Source organism: Pleuronectes platessa, chromosome 9, assembly GCF_947347685.1.
Source record: "Pleuronectes platessa chromosome 9, fPlePla1.1, whole genome shotgun sequence".
Lineage (NCBI taxonomy): Eukaryota > Metazoa > Chordata > Actinopteri > Pleuronectiformes > Pleuronectidae > Pleuronectes > Pleuronectes platessa.
In genome coordinates, this window is record NC_070634.1 from 727,433 (window position 1) to 750,590 (window position 23,158).

The 23,158-nt window shown below is 40.5% G+C and overlaps 1 protein-coding gene and 1 long non-coding RNA gene across 2 annotated transcripts in view; one reads left to right on the forward strand and one right to left on the reverse strand.

Moving 5' to 3' along the window:
- Positions 1-11,779: 11,779 nt before the first annotated feature.
- LOC128447706 (uncharacterized) overlaps positions 11,780-23,158 on the reverse strand; it is a 137,711-nt gene continuing 126,332 nt past the window's right edge. Inside the window, exons 2-3 of the long non-coding RNA XR_008339658.1 lie at positions 12,262-12,315; positions 11,780-12,005 (exon numbers count right to left, since the gene is read on the reverse strand). This is a non-coding gene — a long non-coding RNA (uncharacterized LOC128447706). The remainder of the gene's footprint in view (positions 12,006-12,261; positions 12,316-23,158) is intronic.
- Positions 20,662-23,158, forward strand: part of dsg2.1 (desmoglein 2, tandem duplicate 1) — a 30,361-nt gene continuing 27,864 nt past the window's right edge. Inside the window, exons 1-2 of the mRNA XM_053429987.1 lie at positions 20,662-20,797; positions 22,938-23,060. Of these exons, the coding sequence (XP_053285962.1) occupies positions 20,753-20,797; positions 22,938-23,060 (168 nt within the window). The 5' untranslated portion in view covers positions 20,662-20,752. The remainder of the gene's footprint in view (positions 20,798-22,937; positions 23,061-23,158) is intronic.

Genomic DNA, 23,158 nt, shown 5'->3' on the forward strand with positions numbered 1-23,158 from the left:
GCCGCCTTCGAATTTACTGCAAACTCCTACAACTTTTTGAGCACATTAAAGCCCTCAAAAAGCCAACTCATTTAAACATGAGAAAAATTATAATAACTAGGGCTACGTTGTAGCACTAACGGGCCCGAGCACAGGCAATTTCAAGTCTGTTGCGGTTGGGGAAGAGGGAACGATCGATGACCAAGCACATGTCTCTGCCTTGCGCGCGTTTTAAGCTCTGCAGCAACAATAAACACTTCACTTCCTGTAGCCAGCAGGTGGCGCTAGGATTTTAAGTCATGGTGTCCTTGTAGATGTCATCAGATCGCGACTCTTGTCTTACATGTCTAGTTTGGAGTTGATTGGACCAAATATGTCCAAGATACAGACGCTCGTGTTTTGATGGCGTGTGATCAGACTTTGACTCCACGCCATGGTCAGAGTATGGTGTTTTCCTATTTTGTAGCAGGTAAAAATACCAGTTAAATGTCAACAGTTGTCTTTATTGTCGGTCTGTTATTTAATAAATGCAACAAACTATAGTTTTTATATATATTGTATAACTATATATATATATATGTATATATATAACTTTATAACCTGTGTTATCAAATATGTTGTGCGGCTCCAGACAGATTTAAATTGGGGGAAGAGGGGACGAAATGGCTTTTAAAATAGTTACATTTTGTGTCTTGATCAAACCATGGTGTTACACTGACCTCTGGTGCCTTAATATTGGCACTACAGGTGTAATTCAATATTAAGTCACTAGAGAGCAGTGTTGGACCATGAACTACAGACATGGTGTTTTCATTTTGTTTATCAAACTTATAAGCCTCACCACGGTCACACAGATTGATGAAAAGTTTAAATTTTGATAACTTTAGATCTTCATCTTGTTTTGTACACATGCATCAAATTTTTACGTTGATTTGATGAAGGCCCTACGAGAAGTGAGTCAAACTGTAATACTTACAAAAACAACACATTTCCTGTTGCCACCAGGGGGCGCTGTGATTGTAAGTCACAATTTCTGCACCGATGTCTTCTGGTCGCGACTCTTGTCGTATGTGTCTAGTTTGGACTCGATTGGACCAAATATGTCTGAGATACAGACGCTCGTGTTTTCATGGCGTTTCATCAAACTGGGAGGCCACGCCACGGTCACACGGTGTGACGAAAAATCAATCTTTCAATAACTTTAGATCTCAATCTTGTTGTGATGAGACTCAAGTAAATTTTAAGTTGATCTGATAAAAGCTCTCCGACAAGTACTTCAAAATGTAAAATGTACCAAAAACAAGACATTTCCTGTTGCCACCAGGGGGCGCTGTGATTGTAAGTCACAATTTCTGCACCGATGTCTTCTGGTTGCGACTCTTGTCGTATGTGTCTAGTTTGGACTCGATTGGACAAAATATGTCTGAGATACAGGAGCCCGTGTTTTGATAGCGTTTAATCAAACTTTGAGGCCACACCACGGTCAGACGGTTTTGCTAAAACTTAATCCTTCAATAACTTTAGATGTCCATTTTGTTGTGATGACGATCGTCTAAATTGTAAGTTGATTTGATGAAAGCTGTAGGAGGAGTACTTAAAACAAAAAATATCGAATATGACCAAAATGGCCAATAAAGTCAAACTGGCGGGCTTCCTGTTGCGTTATTCATAATGCACTGATGGACTTTTTTGTGCATCTAGTCATGATACACAATAGTCTTTGTTTTTTTTGAGGATCGGTGAATGCTAAATGAGGGGCTTTTCCGTAGGTGGCGCTCTTGAGCCATTTTGCCACGCCCTTTTCAAAATACTCCAGAATACGTACATTTTCGCCGCCTTCGAATTTACTACAAACTCCTACAACTTTTTGAGCACATTAAAGCCCTCAAAAAGCCAATTGATTTAAACATGAAAAAAATAATAATAACTAGGGCTACGTTGTAGCACTAACGGGCCCGAGCAAAGGCGATTTCATTTCTGTTGCAGTCAGGGTAGAGAGCGTGATCGATGACCAAGCGCACGTCTCTGCCTTGCATGCGTTTTAAGCTCTGCAGCAAGGATAAACGCTTCACTTCCTATAGCCAGCAGGTGGCGCTATGATTTTAAGTCATGGTGTCTTTGTAGATGTCATCAGGTCGCAACTCTTGTCTTATGTGTATAGTTTGGACTCGATTGGACAAAAAATTTCCAAGATACAGGAGCCCGTGTTTTGATGGCGTTTAATCAAACTTTGAGGCCACGCCACGGTCACACGGTGTGGAGAAAAGTTGATTTTTCAATAACTTTGGATCTCCATTTGGTTGTGATGACACTCATCTACATTTGAAGTTGATCTGATGAAAGCTCTACGACTAGTACATGAAAATGTTAGACGTAGCAAAAACAAACCATTTCCTGCTGCCACCAGGGGGCGCTGTGATTTTAAGTCACGATTGCTGTGTAGATGTCTTCAGGTCGGGACTCTTGTCTTACATGTTTAGTTTGGAGTCGATTGGACCAAATATGTCTGAGATACAGACGCTCGTGTTTTCATGGCGTTTCATCAAACTTTAAGGCGACGCCACAGTCAGACGGTGTGTCAAAAAGTTGTTTCTTTGATAACTTTAGATCTCTATTTTGTTGTGAAGACAGTCGTCTAAATTTTAAGTTGATCCGATGAAAGCTCTACGAGAAGTGTATTAAAGTAAAAAATTATGGAATATGACCAAAATAGTCACTAAATCAAAAATGGCGGGCTTCCTGTTGCGTTTTTCATAATGCTCCAAGAGGCTTTTTTGTACATCTGGTGATGATACACAACTGTCTTCAATTTCGTGAGGATCAGTGAATGCTAAATGAGGTGCATCTCCGTAAATGAGGGGCTCTCCGTTGGTGGCGCTGTTGAGCCATTTTGCCACGCCCATTTCCAAATATTCCAGAATACGTAAATTTTCACGACTTTCTAACTTACTGCAAACTTTTAAAACTTTTTGAGCATGTTAAAGCCCTCAAAAAGCCAATTCATTAAAGACATGAATAATAATAATAACTAGGGCTACGTTGTAGCCCTAACGGGCCCGAGCACAGGCAATTTCAAGTCTGTTGCGGTCGGGGAAGAGAGAGCGATCGATGACCAAGCGCACGTCTCTGCCTTGCGTGCGTTTTAAGCTCTGCAGCAAGAATAAACGCTTCACTTCCTGTAGCCAGCAGGTGGCGCTATGATTTTAAGTCATGGTGTCTTTGTAGATGTCATCAGGTCGCGACTCTTGTCTTACATGTCTAGTTTGGAGTCGATGGGACCAAATATGTCTAAGATATAGAAGCTTGTGTTTTCATGGCGTTCATCACACTTTGCCGCCACGCCACGGTCAGACGGTGTTTCAGAAAGTTGTTTCTTTGATAACTTTTTATCTCCATATTGTTGTGATGACACTCATCTAAATTTTTTGTTGATCTGATGAAAGCTCTCCGAGAAGTACATAAAAATAGAACATGTACCAAAAACAAGACATTTCCTGCTGCCACCAGGGGGCGCTGTCATTTTAAGTCAAGATTTTTGTGTTGTTGTCTTCAGGTCGGGACTCTTGTCTTACATGTGTAGTTTGGAGTCCATGGGACCAAATATGTCTGAGATATAGAAGCTCGTGTTTTGATGGCGTTTCATCACACTTTGACGCCCCGCCACAGTCAGACGGTGTGGCGAAAAGTTTTTTCTTTGATAACTTTAGATCTTCATTTTGTTGTGATGACAGTCGTCTAAATTTTAAGTTGATCTGATGAAAGCTCTACGAGAAGTGCATTAAAGTAAAAAATTATGGAATATGACCAAAATAGTCACTAAATCAAAAATGGCGGGCTTCCTGTTGCGTTTTTCATAATGCTCCAAGAGGCTTTTTTGTACATCTGGTGATGATACACAACTGTCTTCAATTTCGTGAGGATCAGTGAATGCTAAATGAGGTGCATCTCCGTAAATGAGGGGCTCTCCGTTGGTGGCGCTGTTGAGCCATTTTGCCACGCCCATTTCCAAATACCCCAGAATACGTAAATTTTCACGACTTTCTAACTTACTGCAAACTTTTACAACTTTTTGAGCATGGTAAAGCCCTCAAAAAGCCAATTCATTAACGACACAGCAAAATAATAATAATAATAACTAGGGCTACGTTGTAGCACTAACGGGCCCGAGCACAGGCAATTTCAAGTCTGTTGCGGTCGGGGAAGAGAGAGCAATCGATGACCAAGCGCACGTCTCTGCCTTGCGTGCGTTTTAAGCTCTGCAGCAAGAATAAACGCTTCACTTCCTGTAGCCAGCAGGTGGCGCTATGATTTTAAGTCATGGTGTCTTTGTAGATGTCATCAGGTCGCGACTCTTGTCTTACATGTCTAGTTTGGAGTCGATGGGACCAAATATGTCTAAGATATAGAAGCTTGTGTTTTCATGGCGTTCATCACACTTTGCCGCCACGCCACGGTCAGACGGTGTTTCAGAAAGTTGTTTCTTTGATAACTTTTTATCTCCATATTGTTGTGATGACACTCATCTAAATTTTTTGTTGATCTGATGAAAGCTCTCCGAGAAGTACATAAAAATAGAACATGTACCAAAAACAAGACATTTCCTGCTGCCACCAGGGGGCGCTGTCATTTTAAGTCAAGATTTTTGTGTTGTTGTCTTCAGGTCGGGACTCTTGTCTTACATGTGTAGTTTGGAGTCCATGGGACCAAATATGTCTGAGATATAGAAGCTCGTGTTTTGATGGCGTTTTGTCACACTTTGACGCCCCGCCACAGTCAGACGGTGTGGCGAAAAGTTTTTTCTTTGATAACTTTAGATCTTCATTTTGTTGTGATGACAGTCGTCTAAATTTTAAGTTGATCTGATGAAAGCTCTACGAGAAGTGCATTAAAGTAAAAAATTATGGAATATGACCAAAATAGTCACTAAATCAAAAATGGCGGGCTTCCTGTTGCGTTTTTCATAATGCTCCAAGAGGCTTTTTTGTACATCTGGTAATGATACACAACTGTCTTCAATTTCGTGAGGATCAGTGAATGCTAAATGAGGTGCATCTCCGTAAATGAGGGGCTCTCCGTTGGTGGCGCTGTTGAGCCATTTTGCCACGCCCATTTCCAAATACCCCAGAATACGTAAATTTTCACGACTTTCTAACTTACTGCAAACTTTTACAACTTTTTGAGCATGGTAAAGCCCTCAAAAAGCCAATTCATTAACGACACAGCAAAATAATAATAAGAATAAGAATAATAATAATCATTTCAATTTCAATAGGTCCTCTCACCGATTTCGGTGCTCGGGCCCTAACTAGGGCTACGTTGTAGCACTAACGGGCCCGAGCACAGGCAATTTCAAGTCTGTTGCGGTCGGGGAAATGAGAGCAATCGATGACCAAGCGCACGTCTCTACCTTGCGTGCGTTTTAAGCTCTGCAGCAAGAATAAACGCTTCACTTCCTGTAGCCAGCAGGTGGCGCTATGACTTTAAGTCATGGTGTCTTTGTAGATGTCATCAGGTCGCGACTCTTGTCTTACATGTCTAGTTTGGAGTCGATGGGACCAAATATGTCTAAGATATAGAAGCTTGTGTTTTCATGGCGTTCATCACACTTTGCCGCCACGCCACGGTCAGACGGTGTTTCAGAAAGTTGTTTCTTTGATAACTTTTTATCTCCATATTGTTGTGATGACACTCATCTAAATTTTTTGTTGATCTGATGAAAGCTCTCCGAGAAGTACATAAAAATAGAACATGTACCAAAAACAAGACATTTCCTGCTGCCACCAGGGGGCGCTGTCATTTTAAGTCAAGATTTTTGTGTTGTTGTCTTCAGGTCGCGACTCTTGTCTTACATGTGTAGTTTGGAGTCCATGGGACCAAATATGTCTGAGATATAGAAGCTCGTGTTTTGATGGCGTTTCGTCACACTTTGACGCCCCGCCACAGTCAGACAGTGTGGCGAAAAGTTTTTTCTTTGATAACTTTAGATCTTCATTTTGTTGTGATGACAGTCGTCTACATTTTAAGTTGATCTGATGAAAGCTCTACGAGAAGTGCATTAAAGTAAAAAATTATGGAATATGACCAAAATAGTCACTAAATCAAAAATGGCGGGCTTCCTGTTGCGTTTTTCATAATGCTCCAAGAGGCTTTTTTGTACATCTGGTGATGATACACAACTGTCTTCAATTTCGTGAGGATCAGTGAATGCTAAATGAGGTGCATCTCCGTAAATGAGGGGCTCTCCGTTGGTGGTGCTGTTGAGCCATTTTGCCACGCCCATTTCCAAATACCCCAGAATACGTAAATTTTCACGACTTTCTAACTTACTGCAAACTTTTACAACTTTTTGAGCATGGTAAAGCCCTCAAAAAGCCAATTCATTAACGACACAGCAAAATAATAATAATAATAACTAGGGCTACGTTGTAGCACTAACGGGCCCGAGCACAGGCAATTTCAAGTCTGTTGCGGTCGGGGAAGAGAGAGCAATCGATGACCAAGCGCACGTCTCTGCCTTGCGTGCGTTTTAAGCTCTGCAGCAAGAATAAACGCTTCACTTCCTGTAGCCAGCAGGTGGCGCTATGATTTTAAGTCATGGTGTCTTTGTAGATGTCATCAGGTCGCGACTCTTGTCTTACATGTCTAGTTTGGAGTCGATGGGACCAAATATGTCTAAGATATAGAAGCTTGTGTTTTCATGGCGTTCATCACACTTTGCCGCCACGCCACGGTCAGACGGTGTTTCAGAAAGTTGTTTCTTTGATAACTTTTTATCTCCATATTGTTGTGATGACACTCATCTAAATTTTTTGTTGATCTGATGAAAGCTCTCCGAGAAGTACATAAAAATAGAACATGTACCAAAAACAAGACATTTCCTGCTGCCACCAGGGGGCGCTGTCATTTTAAGTCAAGATTTTTGTGTTGTTGTCTTCACGTTGCGACTCTTGTCTTACATGTGTAGTTTGGAGTCCATGGGACCAAATATGTCTGAGATATAGAAGCTCGTGTTTTGATGGCGTTTCGTCACACTTTGACGCCCCGCCACAGTCAGACGGTGTGGCGAAAAGTTTTTTCTTTGATAACTTTAGATCTTCATTTTGTTGTGATGACAGTCGTCTACATTTTAAGTTGATCTGATGAAAGCTCTACGAGAAGTGCATTAAAGTAAAAAATTATGGAATATGACCAAAATAGTCACTAAATCAAAAATGGCGGGCTTCCTGTTGCGTTTTTCATAATGCTCCAAGAGGCTTTTTTGTACATCTGGTAATGATACACAACTGTCTTCAATTTCGTGAGGATCAGTGAATGCTAAATGAGGTGCATCTCCGTAAATGAGGGGCTCTCCGTTGGTGGCGCTGTTGAGCCATTTTGCCACGCCCATTTCCAAATACCCCAGAATACGTAAATTTTCACGACTTTCTAACTTACTGCAAACTTTTACAACTTTTTGAGCATGGTAAAGCCCTCAAAAAGCCAATTCATTAACGACACAGCAAAATAATAATAAGAATAAGAATAATAATAATCATTTCAATTTCAATAGGTCCTCTCACCGATTTCGGTGCTCGGGCCCTAACTAGGGCTACGTTGTAGCACTAACGGGCCCGAGCACAGGCAATTTCAAGTCTGTTGCGGTCGGGGAAATGAGAGCAATCGATGACCAAGCGCACGTCTCTACCTTGCGTGCGTTTTAAGCTCTGCAGCAAGAATAAACGCTTCACTTCCTGTAGCCAGCAGGTGGCGCTATGATTTTAAGTCATGGTGTCTTTGTAGATGTCATCAGGTCGCGACTCTTGTCTTACATGTCTAGTTTGGAGTCGATGGGACCAAATATGTCTAAGATATAGAAGCTTGTGTTTTCATGGCGTTCATCACACTTTGCCGCCACGCCACGGTCAGACGGTGTTTCAGAAAGTTGTTTCTTTGATAACTTTTTATCTCCATATTGTTGTGATGACACTCATCTAAATTTTTTGTTGATCTGATGAAAGCTCTCCGAGAAGTACATAAAAATAGAACATGTACCAAAAACAAGACATTTCCTGCTGCCACCAGGGGGCGCTGTCATTTTAAGTCAAGATTTTTGTGTTGTTGTCTTCAGGTCGCGACTCTTGTCTTACATGTGTAGTTTGGAGTCCATGGGACCAAATATGTCTGAGATATAGAAGCTCGTGTTTTGATGGCGTTTCGTCACACTTTGACGCCCCGCCACAGTCAGACAGTGTGGCGAAAAGTTTTTTCTTTGATAACTTTAGATCTTCATTTTGTTGTGATGACAGTCGTCTACATTTTAAGTTGATCTGATGAAAGCTCTACGAGAAGTGCATTAAAGTAAAAAATTATGGAATATGACCAAAATAGTCATTAAATCAAAAATGGCGGGCTTCCTGTTGCGTTTTTCATAATGCTCCAAGAGGCTTTTTTGTACATCTGGTGATGATACACAACTGTCTTCAATTTCGTGAGGATCAGTGAATGCTAAATGAGGTGCATCTCCGTAAATGAGGGGCTCTTCGTTGGTGGTGCTGTTGAGCCATTTTGCCACGCCCATTTCCAAATACCCCAGAATACGTAAATTTTCACGACTTTCTAACTTACTGCAAACTTTTACAACTTTTTGAGCATGGTAAAGCCCTCAAAAAGCCAATTCATTAACGACACAGCAAAATAATAATAATAAGAATAATAATCATTTCAATTTCAATAGGTCCTCTCAACGATTTCGGTGCTCGGGCCCTAATAATAATAAGAATAATAATAATCATTTCAATTTCAATAGGTCCTCTCACCGATTTCGGTGCTCGGGCCCTAATAATAATAATAATCATTTCAATTTCAATAGGGCCTCCCACCGATTTCGGTGTTCGGGCCCTAATAATAACTAGGGCTACGTTGTAGCACTAACGGGCCCGAGCACAGGCAATTTCAAGTCTGTTGCGGTCGGGGAAGAGAGAGCGATCGATGACCAAGCGCACGTCTCTGGCTTGCGTGCGTTTTAAGCTCTGCAGCAAGAATAAACGCTTCACTTCCTGTAGCCAGCAGGTGGCGCTATGATTTTAAGTCATGGTGTCTTTGTAGATGTCATCAGGTTGCGACTCTTGTCTTACATGTCTAGTTTGGAGTCGATGGGACCAAATATGTCTAAGATATAGAAGCTTGTGTTTTCATGGCGTTCATCACACTTTGCCGCCACGCCACGGTCAGACGGTGTGTCAGAAAGTTGTTTCTTTGATAACTTTTTGTCTCCATATTGTTGTGATGACACTCATCTAAATTTTTTGTTGATCTGATGAAAGCTCTCCGAGAAGTACATAAAAACAGAACATGTACCAAAAAAAAGACATTTCCTGCTGCCACCAGGGGGCGCTGTCATTTTAAGTCAAGATTTTTTGTTGTTGTCTTCAGGTCGCGACTCTTGTCTTACATGTGTAGTTTGGAGTCCATGGGACCAAATATGTCTGAGTGTTTTGATGGCGTCACACTTTGATGCCACACCACGGTCAAACGCAATAGCAAAAAGTTGTTTTTTTAATAACTTTAGATCTTCATCTTGTTGTGATAGCACCCGTCTAAATTTTAAGTTGATCTGATAAAAGCTCCACAACGAGTACTTCCAAGTAAAAAAGTGGAATATGACCAAAATGGCCACTAAAGTCAAAATGGCGAGCTTCCTGTTGCGTTTGTCATAATGCGCTGATGGACTTTTTTATGCATTGAGTCATGATATACAACTGTCTTTTTTTTGGTGAAGATCGGTGAATGCTAAATGAGGGGCTTTTCCGTAGGTGGCGCTATTGAGCGGTTTTGACACACCCATTCCCAAATACTTCAGAATACGTAAACTTGCGCACATTTCTAATTTACTGCACACTTTAGAAACTTTTTGAGCACGTTAAAGCCCTCAAAAAGCCAATTCATTGAGCGAATAAAAATAATAATAATAACTAGGGCTACGTTGTAGCACTAACGGGCCCGAGCACAGGCAATTTCTAGTCTGTTGCGGTCGGGGAAGAGAGAGCGATCGATGACCAAGCGCACGTCTCTGCCTTGCGTGCGTTTTAAGCTCTGCAGCAAGAATAAACGCTTCACTTCCTGTAGCCAGCAGGTGGCGCTATGATTTTAAGTCATGGTGTCTTTGTTGATGTCATCAGGTTGCGACTCTTGTCTTACATGTCTAGTTTGGAGTCGATGGGACCAAATATGTCTAAGATATAGAAGCTTGTGTTTTCATGGCGTTCATCACACTTTGCCGCCACGCCACGGTCAGACGGTGTGTCAGAAAGTTGTTTCTTTGATAACTTTTTGTCTCCATATTGTTGTGATGACACTCATCTAAATTTTTTGTTGATCTGATGAAAGCTCTCCGAGAAGTACATAAAAACAGAACATGTACCAAAAAAAAGACATTTCCTGCTGCCACCAGGGGGCGCTGTCATTTTAAGTCAAGATTTTTTGTTGTTGTCTTCAGGTCGCGACTCTTGTCTTACATGTGTAGTTTGGAGTCCATGGGACCAAATATGTCTGAGTGTTTTGATGGCGTCACACTTTGATGCCACACCACGGTCAAACGCAATAGCAAAAAGTTGTTTTTTTAATAACTTTAGATCTTCATCTTGTTGTGATAGCACCCGTCTAAATTTTAAGTTGATCTGATAAAAGCTCCACGACGAGTACTTCCAAGTAAAAAAGTGGAATATGACCAAAGTAGCCACTAAAGTCAAAATGGCGAGCTTCCTGTTGCGTTTGTCATAATGCGCTGATGGACTTTTTTATGCATTGAGTCATGATATACAACTGTCTTTTTTTTGGTGAGGATCGGTGAATGCTAAATGAGGGGCTTTTCCGTATGTGGCGCTATTGAGCGGTTTTGACACACCCATTCCCAAATACTTCAGAATACGTAAACTTGCGCACATTTCTAATTTACTGCACACTTTAGAAACTTTTTGAGCACGTTAAAGCCCTCAAAAAGCCAATTCATTGAGCGAATAAAAATAATAATAATAACTAGGGCTACGTTGTAGCACTAACGGGCCCGAGCACAGGCAATTTCTAGTCTGTTGCGGTCGGTGAAGAGAGAACGTTCGATGACCAAGCGCTAGTCTCCGCATTGCATGCGTTTGCGATCTGCGGCAAGGATGATCGCTCCACTTCCTGTAGCCAGCCGCTGGTGCTGAACTAGAGGTAAGTTACCTTCAAACTATACAACATAACATATTGCTTTATCTATCATCATATGCTTACATCCCTCAAGTTTTTTGTAATATGTAATTGTTATAAAAGTTACCGTTTATTTATCACGTCTAATGACCAGATTGAAGCAAGGTGACTCCACAGTCTTGTTTTCGTTGTGACTTTATTTTTTTTTTAATAAGTTACTATCAATACGCTACACGTGTACGTTGGATGTGATAGTAACTATGTTTCACCAATATTCTGATACAGGCTGGTATATCCACCATTACTATTTTCACATCGTTTATTTAGTCTGTCATGGAGTTGTAGTGTGAATTAGACAGTATAGATAAGATTATAATGTCCACACATCAGTGTTGTAAACACTTCTCCAATTAATTATATAATTATGTTTTCACACTGAGGGAAGTGGAGAGACTTGATGTGGACTGTTATCAACAGCTCTGTGGGAGATCATCACCTTGAATATTACAGATGAGGTAGAAAGACATTTTATCTATGTGTACAATGTTGCATTTCTTTCAGTACTTTTATCAGAAGGGACTTAAAATATGTACATTTAACCATGAGCATACAAACCAAGACCACAGTACAACGGTTCTATCTGAAATCTGTTGTGCTTCATACACAACACAAAACATTCTTTAACAGTGAGTTTTTTCTCTTCATAGATGAAGAACTGCAGCACCTGATGTCCTCAGCAGCAACATGGTGGAGATCTGATTTGATACACTTTAGATAAGAACCCAGTGTTTTATATTTCTGCTTTGCCATAAGAGACAGAACATGGTCATCACAGCTGTGTCCTTCAGGCTCGTCTGTCCCTAATAAAATGATAGGAAACATAAATTATATCATTATTGTACAGGAAGTGTTACTTTTGAACAAGTGTGTATTCTCATTTTCTGTGGATATTCAACTATGTATTTGAATATGCTTTTGGATTAAAACGTGCACTACCATGACAATGAATGTTTCGTATGGAGTTATTTCACATTAAAGTATTGCATTATAATTTAATACATTATGTATTATGTGCAATACTTTGATTGTTTGTAAGTAATGAAAACAGGTCTGTACCTGGAGTCAGTGTTCAGTCTGGTTGGATTCAAGTTGTGTGTCAAGTTGGACCTTCTAGAGGAACATTGAACACAAATACAAAGATATGTAAAGTCATACATGGGCCAGGTTAACTAATTAACAGACTTTTACATGGTAATAATAAAATATTAATTCAAAGTTAATCAGATCATAATCATTTTAGCTTAGGAAATAGGTAGTGCATATTAGCCTACAACTCTGTATGACACTGTCTGTTCTAGTAAAGTTACAAGGCTATGTTTTACTCATATTTAACAAAAGAATTCAGTGAAGTCTGTCTGAGATTAATGATTTAAATACTGAAGGTGGGAGACACGGTTACTTTTCACTGTAACACGTTACAACACTACTCTGAAGAAAGAGCTTTAGGACACGTAATGCTCCTTTGAACAGCTGTTCTTGCAATGCAGACGTGACTTTAAACACTCAGGTTTCTCAGGTTTCATTTAGCTTAGCTAGCCCGCTAGCGAAGCTAACTTACAAGCCGACACACAGTCTCCTGTCTCAGAGTCATCCGCATAAAGTAACGCTTATATCTGCTGGGTGGACCCGCTCATGTCGTTTCATGTCGGTGTTTGTCGGTAATAACCCCAATCGAATCGCAGGACAGTTACTGCACCCATGCGAAGATATTGTTTAGCCTCAGGGCTAGCGCAACAATGCTAACAAGTTGCTTTAACACACGCTGCAAATCACTTCTAACAGATCGAAATAAAATAGTTAACTTCACTTACCACAGAAACGGGAGAGCAGTCGCCTTTAACGTGTCCGTCAGATGAGCAAGCAGAACATCACACTGTGCTACTGATTCGATGTGTGAGTGGACCGTCACCACAGACTCAGCTCGTAAGGAGATTCTCATGATGCGTTCACTTGCAGCTGTGTTAAATTGCGTTTCGTTTTTCATGTCGAGATGAGGAACTCTGCTGCCAAGCCATTAACCATCCGCATGATGAAAAGTCACAGCAATCTTATGCCTACATTATCAATATCTTGAGATCCATTTCACACAGTTTGACATGGTTTCGCAAAGTGGCTGAGTAGAAATAACTCCAGGTGTGAGTTGACCAAAACACTACCGTCTCATGATGCGTTTATGGTAACTCCGTTAAAATGGATTTCGTTTGTCATGGTGAGCTGATGAACTTTGTTGCCTCGTCATTAAGAATCTGCTTGATGAAAAATCACAGTAATGTTATGCCTACATTATCAATATCTTGAGACCCATGTGACAAAGTTTGACATGGTTTAGCACAGTGGCTGGGGAGAAATAGATCAAAGAGTAACACCTACCAAAACAAGACATTTCCTAATGCCCCCAGGGGGCGCTGTCATTATGGAATATGACCAAAATAGGCCAAAAATCCGAAATGGCTTGCTTCCTGTTGCGTTTTTCATAATGCTCCAAGAGGCTTTTTTGTACATCTGGTGATGATACACAACTGTCTTCAATTTCGTGAGGATCAGTGAATGCTAAATGAGGTGCATCTCCGTAAATGAGGGGCTCTCCGTTGGTGGCGCTGTTGAGCCATTTTGCCACACCCATTTCCAAATGACTGCAAACTTTTACAACTTTTTGAGCATGGTAAAGCCCTCAAAAAGCCAATTCATTAACGACACAGCAAAATAATAATAATAAGAATAATAATAATCATTTCAATAGGTCCTCTCACCGATTTCGGTGCTCGGGCCCTAATAATCCTTTCAATTTCAATAGGTCCTCTCACCGATTTCGGTGCTCGGGCCCTAATAATAATCATTTCAATTTCAATAGGGCCTCCCACCGATTTCGGTGGTCGGGCCCTAATAATAATAATAATCATTTCAATTTCAATATGGCCTCCCACCGATTTCGGTGCTCGGGCCTTAATAATGCCTACAATTTCAATAGGGCCTCTCACCATTCGGTGCTCGGGCCCGAATAATCATTTCAATTTCAATAGGGCCTCCCACCGATTTCGGTGCTCGGGCCCTAATAATAATAAAAATCCTTACAATTTCAATACGGCCTCTCACCAGAGGTGCTCGGGCCCTAAATAAGAATAATTCCTTCAATTTCAATAGGGCCTCTCACCAGAGGTGCTCGGGCCCTAATAATCATTTAAATTTCAATAGGGCCTCTCACCACAGGTGCTCGGGCCCTAATAAAAATCCTTCCAGATTCAATAGGGCCTCTCACCATTCGGTGCTCGGACCCTAATAATCCTTTCAATTTCAATACGGGCCTCCCATCGATTTCAGTGCTCGGGCCCTAATAATAATAAAAATCCTTACAGATTCAATAGGGCCTCTCACCATTCGGTGCTCGGGCCCTAATAATAATCATTTCAATTTCCATAGGGCCTCCCACTGGAGATGCTCGGGCCCTAATAATAATCATCTCAATTTCAATAGGGCCTCCCAACGGAGGTGCTCGGGCCCTAATAATCATTTCAATTTCAATAGGGCCTCCCACCGTTTCAGTGCTCGGGCCATAATGATAAAAATATCTTCAAAATATCTTTATTTTGAATGTACTCATATGTTCGACAAACAAAGCTGCAATCATGTCATAAAAGTTCTGCATTGAAAGTGGTGGAGAAGGAAGACCACGGCTAAACACCCCTTTTCTGACCCTCCTGGTTCCCATGGTTACCACTCCCCTCCCCACCCTTTACCTTCCACACCCATCACACCTTTCCTGACTCACCTTGTCCACATGTATACCTCTTCCCTCCCACACTCAGTGCTGACCCCAACCGAATACACCTTTCCTGACTGTGCTGGTCCCCGTGGTCACCTCTTCCCTGCCACATTCAGTGCCAACCCCACATGAACACATCTTTCCTGAGTCTCCTGGTCCCAATGGTTACCTCTTCCCTACCACACTCAGTTTTGACCAAACCCAGACACAACTTCCTGACTCTCTTAGTCCCCATGGTAGCCTCTTAACTCCCACACTCAGTTTCGACCACACCCAGACAAACCTTCCTGACACTCCTTGTCTCCATGGTTACATCTTCCCTCCCAAATTCAGTGCTGACCACACCCACACACACCTTTCCTGACTCTCCTGGTCCCCATGGTTACCTCCTACCTTCCACACTCAGTGCCAACCCCACATGAACACTTCTTTCCTGAGTCTCCTGGTCCCAATGGTTACCTCTTCCCTACCACACTCAGTTTTGACCACACCCAGACACAACTTCCTGACTCTCTTAGTCCCCATGGTAGCCTCTTAACTCCCACACTCAGTTTCGACCACACCCAGACAAACCTTCCTGACTCTCCTTGTCTCCATGGTTACATCTTCCCTCCCAAATTCAGTGCTGACCACACCCACACACACCTTTCCTGACTCTCCTGGTCCCCATGGTTACCTCCTACCTTCCACACTCAGTGCCAACCCCACATGAACACATCTTTCCTGAGTCTCCTGGTCCCAATGGTTACCTCTTCCCTACCACACTCAGTTTTGACCACACCCAGACACAGCTTCCTGACTCTCTTAGTCCCCATGGTAGCCTCTTAACTCCCACACTCAGTTTCGACCACACCCAGACAAACCTTCCTGACACTCCTTGTCTCCATGGTTACATCTTCCCTCCCAAACTCAGTGCTGACCACACACGCCTTTCCTGACTCATCTGGTCCACATGTTTGTCATGATTTTATACAATGTTGAGCACCATATGTTCACTATATGTTCAGTTTGAAGCAGGTAGGTGCTCTGATATTCATGGTGAGGTGCAGGGATCAGGAGAGCAACAGGCCTCTTATAGTGGCTTCTTCTAATGTCTAACTTGTTAAATATACTCAACGAAAACATGAGAGGCTTCACACAGCTAAACAAGCAGCTTAGAACTAGCAAGAACATTAATAATATAATTATAAAGAAAATCATTAATCACTCTTCCCATTCTTATTGGTAGGCCTGGTATGCTCTTCACAAATTTTATTTAAAACCCTACATCATCTTTAAAAGAACCATAGGGAGGTTTATTTAAGCATGGTTTTGATTTCCTAAATTCCCACAAGGTATAAATGATGATGTTTTATTGACTAACCTATAACTAAGTTAGCTGTTGAATGGCTGTCCTCCCTAATTTATTTAGCCATCAGGAAGTCCAAACGAAGAGAGGGAAACCTCAACAATATCAGGACCTCCAACATATCGAAATGTATCTTGATCTTCTCGGTGAGTGTCAAGCACACTTTGCATTGTTAGATAAGACGGCCCTCTTAATAGTTTAACTCCTCCTGAAGTATACACATAGAGAATATCAGGGCTATAGGGTATTACAACCATAAAACAATTTTCACAACATGCTGTAAATTCTTGCACTTCATGATAGTCAATGAGAAATGCTGCTATTTCAAATGTCCAGTACTATTTGATACCATTGATAAGCATTTGAGTCAAACTGTAGCAATCTGCTTTCTAATAAGATGTCATCCAACTGAAAAAGACTTTAAAAATAAGTAAGTACACAGAATTACGATTTTTTCAAAATTAAAATCATGTTGACATGTTAACTGTTATTTTAGCAGGATCATCAAAACCCAAAAGAAGAACCCAATCTGACATTGATTGCACTACCTCAGGTAATTCACACACTAAATGCTTTGCTATCTATTCATCAGTTACCTGTCCTTTAGTAAGGGCATTTTAGCAGATATTTGACCAATCTGGGAACTAAATCCTTACCAAGAAATTTCTTGGTAAGGATTTAGTTCCCAGATTTTCATATGTTGCCCTCACTACTTACAAACATTGCGGAATGAAAATGTCATAATGTGCAGAATATTTGTATATTTTTTTTTTTATAAGAGGCGCTATATTGCAACTCTGTCAAACGTTTGCTTTAATTTATGTATTTGATATTCAATATTTAATAACCTTTACAATTTTCAAATATTAATAATTTATAAATATTCTTTTATATTTAATTTTCTACTTTCAATTTCAATAGGGCCTCCCACCGGAGGTGCTCGGGCCCTAATAATAATAATCATTTCAATTTCAACATTGCCTCCCACCGATTTCGGTGCTCGGGTCCTAATAATAATAAATATCCTTACAAATTCAATAGGGTCTCTCACCATTCGGTGCTCGGGCCCTAAAAATCCTTTCAATTGTAATAGGGCCTCCCACCGATTTCGGTAGGAGGGCCCTAATAATAATCCTTTCAATTTTAATAGGTAACAGTAATCTTACTGTTAACAAAGCATCATACTGGCTTCATTAGGATGCAGTCAAATTGTATTGTTGACTGGCTGCTTTAGACACAAAAAACTGATCTTACCCTTTAAGCTCAATGTAATTTTGAATACAGATTCAAGTCAATATGTTATTTCCATTTTTATAAATGTGGTCACTGTTACTTTTGGTACTCTTGCTGAGGGTTAACAGAGGATTCCCCACTTTGTTAGCCCTATGAGGGTAATTGTGTTTTGTGAATATGGGCTATACATATATAAATTGTCTGATTTGAAGATCAAATCAGTATCAGAATCAGAATTATTTTATTGGCCACGTATATTTTTGTTTGTGGGGGAAGAAACTGTTCAGGTGGCGCAAGGTTTTAGTCTTGATTGCCCGGATCCTTTTGCTGGATGGGAGTCTCTGGAATAGGTTGTGACCGTCAGTTGTTGCAGTTAGTGCAGTGGAAAAAAAACTTAAACTTCACTAGAATTTGGTAAAATATGTGGAAAATCTGAGTTTGTTGATGCATTAAGGCTTCACTAGAGGCTATAAAAAATTGAGATGGTAAGGCAGTGACGAGAGAATGATACGGAAGCTCATTCGCAGTCACTCAAGCAAAACGTTTCTGGCTTAGAGGAACCATAACAAATCGAGGCAGTTGTTTTTTTCCATAGTTTTTGTGTCGGTAGACATGCCAGATACCCAAATTAACGTGTAGAAGTACTACAAAAGTGGTGTTTTCATATTATGTCCCCTTAAATGACAAATGAAAAATTGCATGACTGCCATGCGTCATGACATTTCATATTGAAAACGACTTCTGCACTTGTTTTATGTTAATATATATATACACGTGTTGTGTTTGCGCATGTTGATTGGACATTTATTTTGCACTTGTTCTAGTTTCCAGTGCTTGTTTTTATTGAGGTCAAGTATACATAAAGGTCATACATATTGTTTAATAACAGTTACAAACAGTTAGGTTGTTGTGACAGTTTAGACCACTGTCCCTGTTTGGCTGCCTGTCGGCGGCGCGCATTGATGGATGGTGTGAGCGGCAAGGCCCTCAAGCATACATTCTCTTTGTTCAAACACTCACAAACAATCTTACCCGCTCACCACGGCTCTGTACTGCAGACTAAAAGAGTCAGGGTGGGGCTGAGGGCTTTAAATATGGTGTCAGGAAATACCTGCTGCAACTGATTGGACTGATTGGCCATGTTTGGGCCAAACCATTTTCCCTTGTGTCAAAGGGGGACACTGGACATTAATGAGTGACAATTTGAAATGTACTAGTGAAAATCACTAATCTGCTAAATGAAAGTAACATTAACATGCATGCTGTATTTTTTGATGAGTGTATTCATGGTTGGTTGGCAAAATGCTCAGTATTATAATCCCCCTGTTGATTGGGCCTGTCTAGTGGGAGGGGCCATGGGGTATATAAGGGGTGAGCTGCTGTCCTTCTGACAGTCTGCTGCATGCTGTTGCCGGAGGAGGTTGTCGGTGTTGTGCAGGGTGCTCAGCAGGGTGCTCAGCAGGGTGCTCAGCAGGGTGCTCAGCAGGGTGCTCAGCAGGGTGCTCAGCAGGGTGCTCAGCAGGGTGCTCAGCAGGGTGCTCATCAGGGTGCTCAGCAGGGTGCTCAGCAGGGTGCTCAGCGCTCAGCTCTCCACGGAATATCTACTGAGATGTTTGGGTTTTGGCCTCCTATGTATGTTGTGCACTTATTTTGACACTTTGGGAGAATAAATGTTGTTATAAACCAATTTGCAACTGTGTGCCTTGCCATCTTTGGGTTTGAAAGTCCAGTCTTTTTAAGGTTACATTACCTTCACCCGAGGCGGGGTGTGACAGTTGTAGATATGACTTTGTCATAATTGTTATGCATAGATGATGCGAAACATGAATAAAGCTATTGTTATTAACTAAAAGAATGTATGTCAATCCTCGTACTTCAAGAAAACTGGAACTTTTTAAGCAACCTGAGCAACTGGAATGTTGTTCTTTCTGGTTCCATCCATGTTGCAGACCTGCCCGCATGTACATTTACTGGTCATCAAATTACATATGTGCAATTTGTCATTCTACAGTCTGCAAAAGGCTGGTGCCACCTTGGTAATTTGACCAATTATGCAGTCCTCAAGCCTATTCCAAAGAGAGTGTATATCAATGGCAGTCCTCTGACCGAGCTTTAGCATTCCTGGTTTAATGTCATCCCTGAATTTTGTTCTACCCTACTTGGAGAAATATGTGTTGTGTGTGCTTCTCCCTGCTGTATACAGAAGTTCTGCCGCAGGTAGTTCATAATAATTTACAATCTTTTCTCCTATTTTGGAAAGCAGGTCTGGTGTTTGTCATACCGCCCTGGTGTTTGTGCGGCTGTGGCTGAGGGGTAGAGTGGTCGTCCTCCAACCTGAAGGTCGTCAGTTTGATCCCCAGTCTGACCCATCTGCATGCCGAAGTGTCCTTGGGCAAGATGCTGAACCCTGAATGGCGAATAGCTATAGATGCACTGTATGAATGAATGGGTGAATGTAAAACTGTACTGTAAAGCGCTTTGAGTCGTCATCAAGACTAGAAAAGCGCTATATAAATACAAAACCAAAACCATACCTGTTGAATATCAATTGGCAAACCAGTATTCAATTTTAAAATAATCTTTATTACAACATGCATTCAATCATCATCAAGTGAAAGAGCAGCAGCAAAAGCAGTACCAAATTCCACTTGGACCAACACATATAAAATGTCTGAAAATACATAAATGACTATACACCAAAAATCATAATTCTCAACTTTTAGCATCAGAATAATCTTGAATATGGATGCGTTGTGTAGATGGACTGTGTGGGAATTTGGGAGGCCTCAGTGGCCTGGACTGGAGAGATGTGTGAATGTGTGCAGGAGAAGAAGCAATCCCAATGTCTTAAAGCATCGTAATTATCCATTATGTTTATTGACTATTTAATCCTTTATTTGCCAAGCAACTATATTTTGGAATCAGAATCAGATTTATTTCAAAGGAAAGTTTTCACCTGGAAGTCTGGATTATTAAATTTAATGCTAATGCAATATTCAAATCGAAGATTAAATGCTTGTCAGCAACACTAATCAACAGTGGTGATGTGTGTATGTGTGTGTGAGAGACACTATGTATCTGCGTGTGCGGTGTAGCACACCCCTTTCATAAGCCTCCTCCCCTTGCCACCATCAGTTCACAGTCAGACAGTAGCTCTTACCTGGATTCCTTTGGTTAACTGTGGATAGTTGGACTTTTCTCCAGTCATGATTACAGTTTCTTCACCCGTGTTTGCGCTGCTACTGTTTGTGGTGAGTGCTGAAGGATTCTCCTGTGTCTTTGGGTTTTCCCAGTAATATAATTTGAACTGTGAGTTTAGCAACTTTAAGTTTTTTTTGTCTGGTGGTATATCAGGTCTCTGTGGATTGTGGGATAGAAGCCTTCCATGTTAAATCGTGTTAATGTTTCTAAATGAACACACTCTACTTATTTTAGGCCATGTTTCCTGTAGGTTCATAGACAGTTTGTATTAGATTTAGCCATAGGACTAGAAATGATTTGCAATTTGTTGTTGTTCCTGCTTGTTATCATTGTTCCAGGATTTTTAATCATGATTTCTATGTCAGGCAGATCATAAACCTGTTCAAACATAATTTTATGATAAAACTTGGGAGTTTGGGGTTGTTTAACCTTCACACTATAGGTCAATTATCTTCTTCATGTCGATCCTAACAAATATATGGCTGGTATGGCAACACAACCGCCTGTACTGTTGGACACACGGCAAAATATATCATCCCATAATGTCCCATGCCCCATTTTAAATCCGAGTAATAAAGTTAATCATCAGTTTAACAAAAAATATTTTCAAAAATCGTAAAATGTTAATATATAACGGTTTTAAATCATATTGCAGTGTGCATTAAGACATTGTTATAAACAAGGTCATTGAGTAATTATTAACAATAGGTTATAACTTCTGAGTTCTGAATTCTGAGGATATTAGGTCAGCTTGTGTTGTAAATTGTGTAAATGTCTCAGTTGGATTTCGTATGCAGATTACAATTCATCATCAAGTCTTATCATGTTGTTCCACCTTTCTTATATGACCAACCAGTTCTTCAGGAACTCAATGGATGATTCTAACCAGAACAAGTTAAGACAGCAACCTCGTGCCCAAGGCCTTAGTTCTAAGCTAAACTGGCTCTCAGCCATACTCTTCTTCAACTTAATTTTATTTCCTTTCAATGATTCATCACTGAATAACTATTCAAGTGAGAGAAGGGTAGCAACAATCATATGTTCTCAGATGAAGAGTGAAGACAAAAAGTATCTTTCACTAGTGTTGACATTATATTCTTTGTGCTCAGCAGTTTTTAATTAATGTGGTTGTGAGTCATATTGCGTTATTTTAGAGACACCGCTCCTTTTTCTCGTCTTCTCTTTGTAGCTCCTTTATTATTTTGGCATGCCCATAGATACATGTCCTAGGATTGGTAGGGTGTGACCATACACTGTTACACAGGACCAGACAGGTGGCTGCTTTCACATACGCCCTAGCAGTATCTATTCTGGTAGAAAAGAAAGAAATGCTTCCTTAATTTCAGCCTCCCATCTGAAATTACAGGTTTAAATCTATTTCTGATAGCCTTTTACCACGGGAGTCCCCGTAAGCAGATCAATCAAAAATAAAATGCAGTTAAACACTATGGCTAAATCTAATATGTCTAATATGACACAGGTTGAAAGTAGACAACCCGCTCAACCTGTGTCTAATATGACACAGGTTGAAGAACATAATCTGCTGCGCAGGTGGAAATACATAGATTTTTTGTATAACTGAATTACAATGGAAAATAGAAACAGCAGAGTAGGAAGGCTGTTGCATGTCACCAAAATCCTCCAGTCTGCATCCTGAAGTATCTTTTGGCAAAATACTGAGCCCTACATTGCTCGTCAGAATGTTGATAATATTTGATAGAAAAGCAATGCTTATAGAATGGCTGTATGAATGTTTGTGTTTGAAAGTAGTAGCAGTGGTTGTTTTAAACAAAAACAGCATATAAATGCAACCATACTGATGACAAAAACAGCTCAGTGTTTGATAAAAGTGCATGTATGCTAATTTTGACATGCCAATCTTAGTTTAGTATGTTACTTAAATCCCCAATCCCTGAAAAATGAGAAACCTTTAGGGATTTCCTCAACACTTGCTAAAAAGGTATTATATTAAATTGTTATATTATCCAAACCATACAATAACATTTGGCTTTTTTATATGTCATGGAACCTTATACTTGACCACTATTACATCCCTCAGTAGTTCTTATATTTTTTACTTGAGCATGGAAACTGTTCTCAAATAATACTCATAACAAACTTTTCTAGAAACAAACTCAAATAATTTAGTCAAATAAAAACCCTTTCCAATTTGTATATGTATTGTTCCAGGTTGTTCCTGTGGTGAGGGTCAACTCTGGAGACAATCTGGCAAGAAAAAGAAGAGAATGGATTATCCCTCCAAAAGCTCTGAAAGAAAATGTAGACTACACTCATCAGGAATATATAGCCAAGGTGAGTTGCTGATCTCCAGTTAATTTGAACTCTACCCATTAACACTGAAGCAAAAGATGACAAACAAAACAGCTGACATTGAGAATCACAATGTCTTC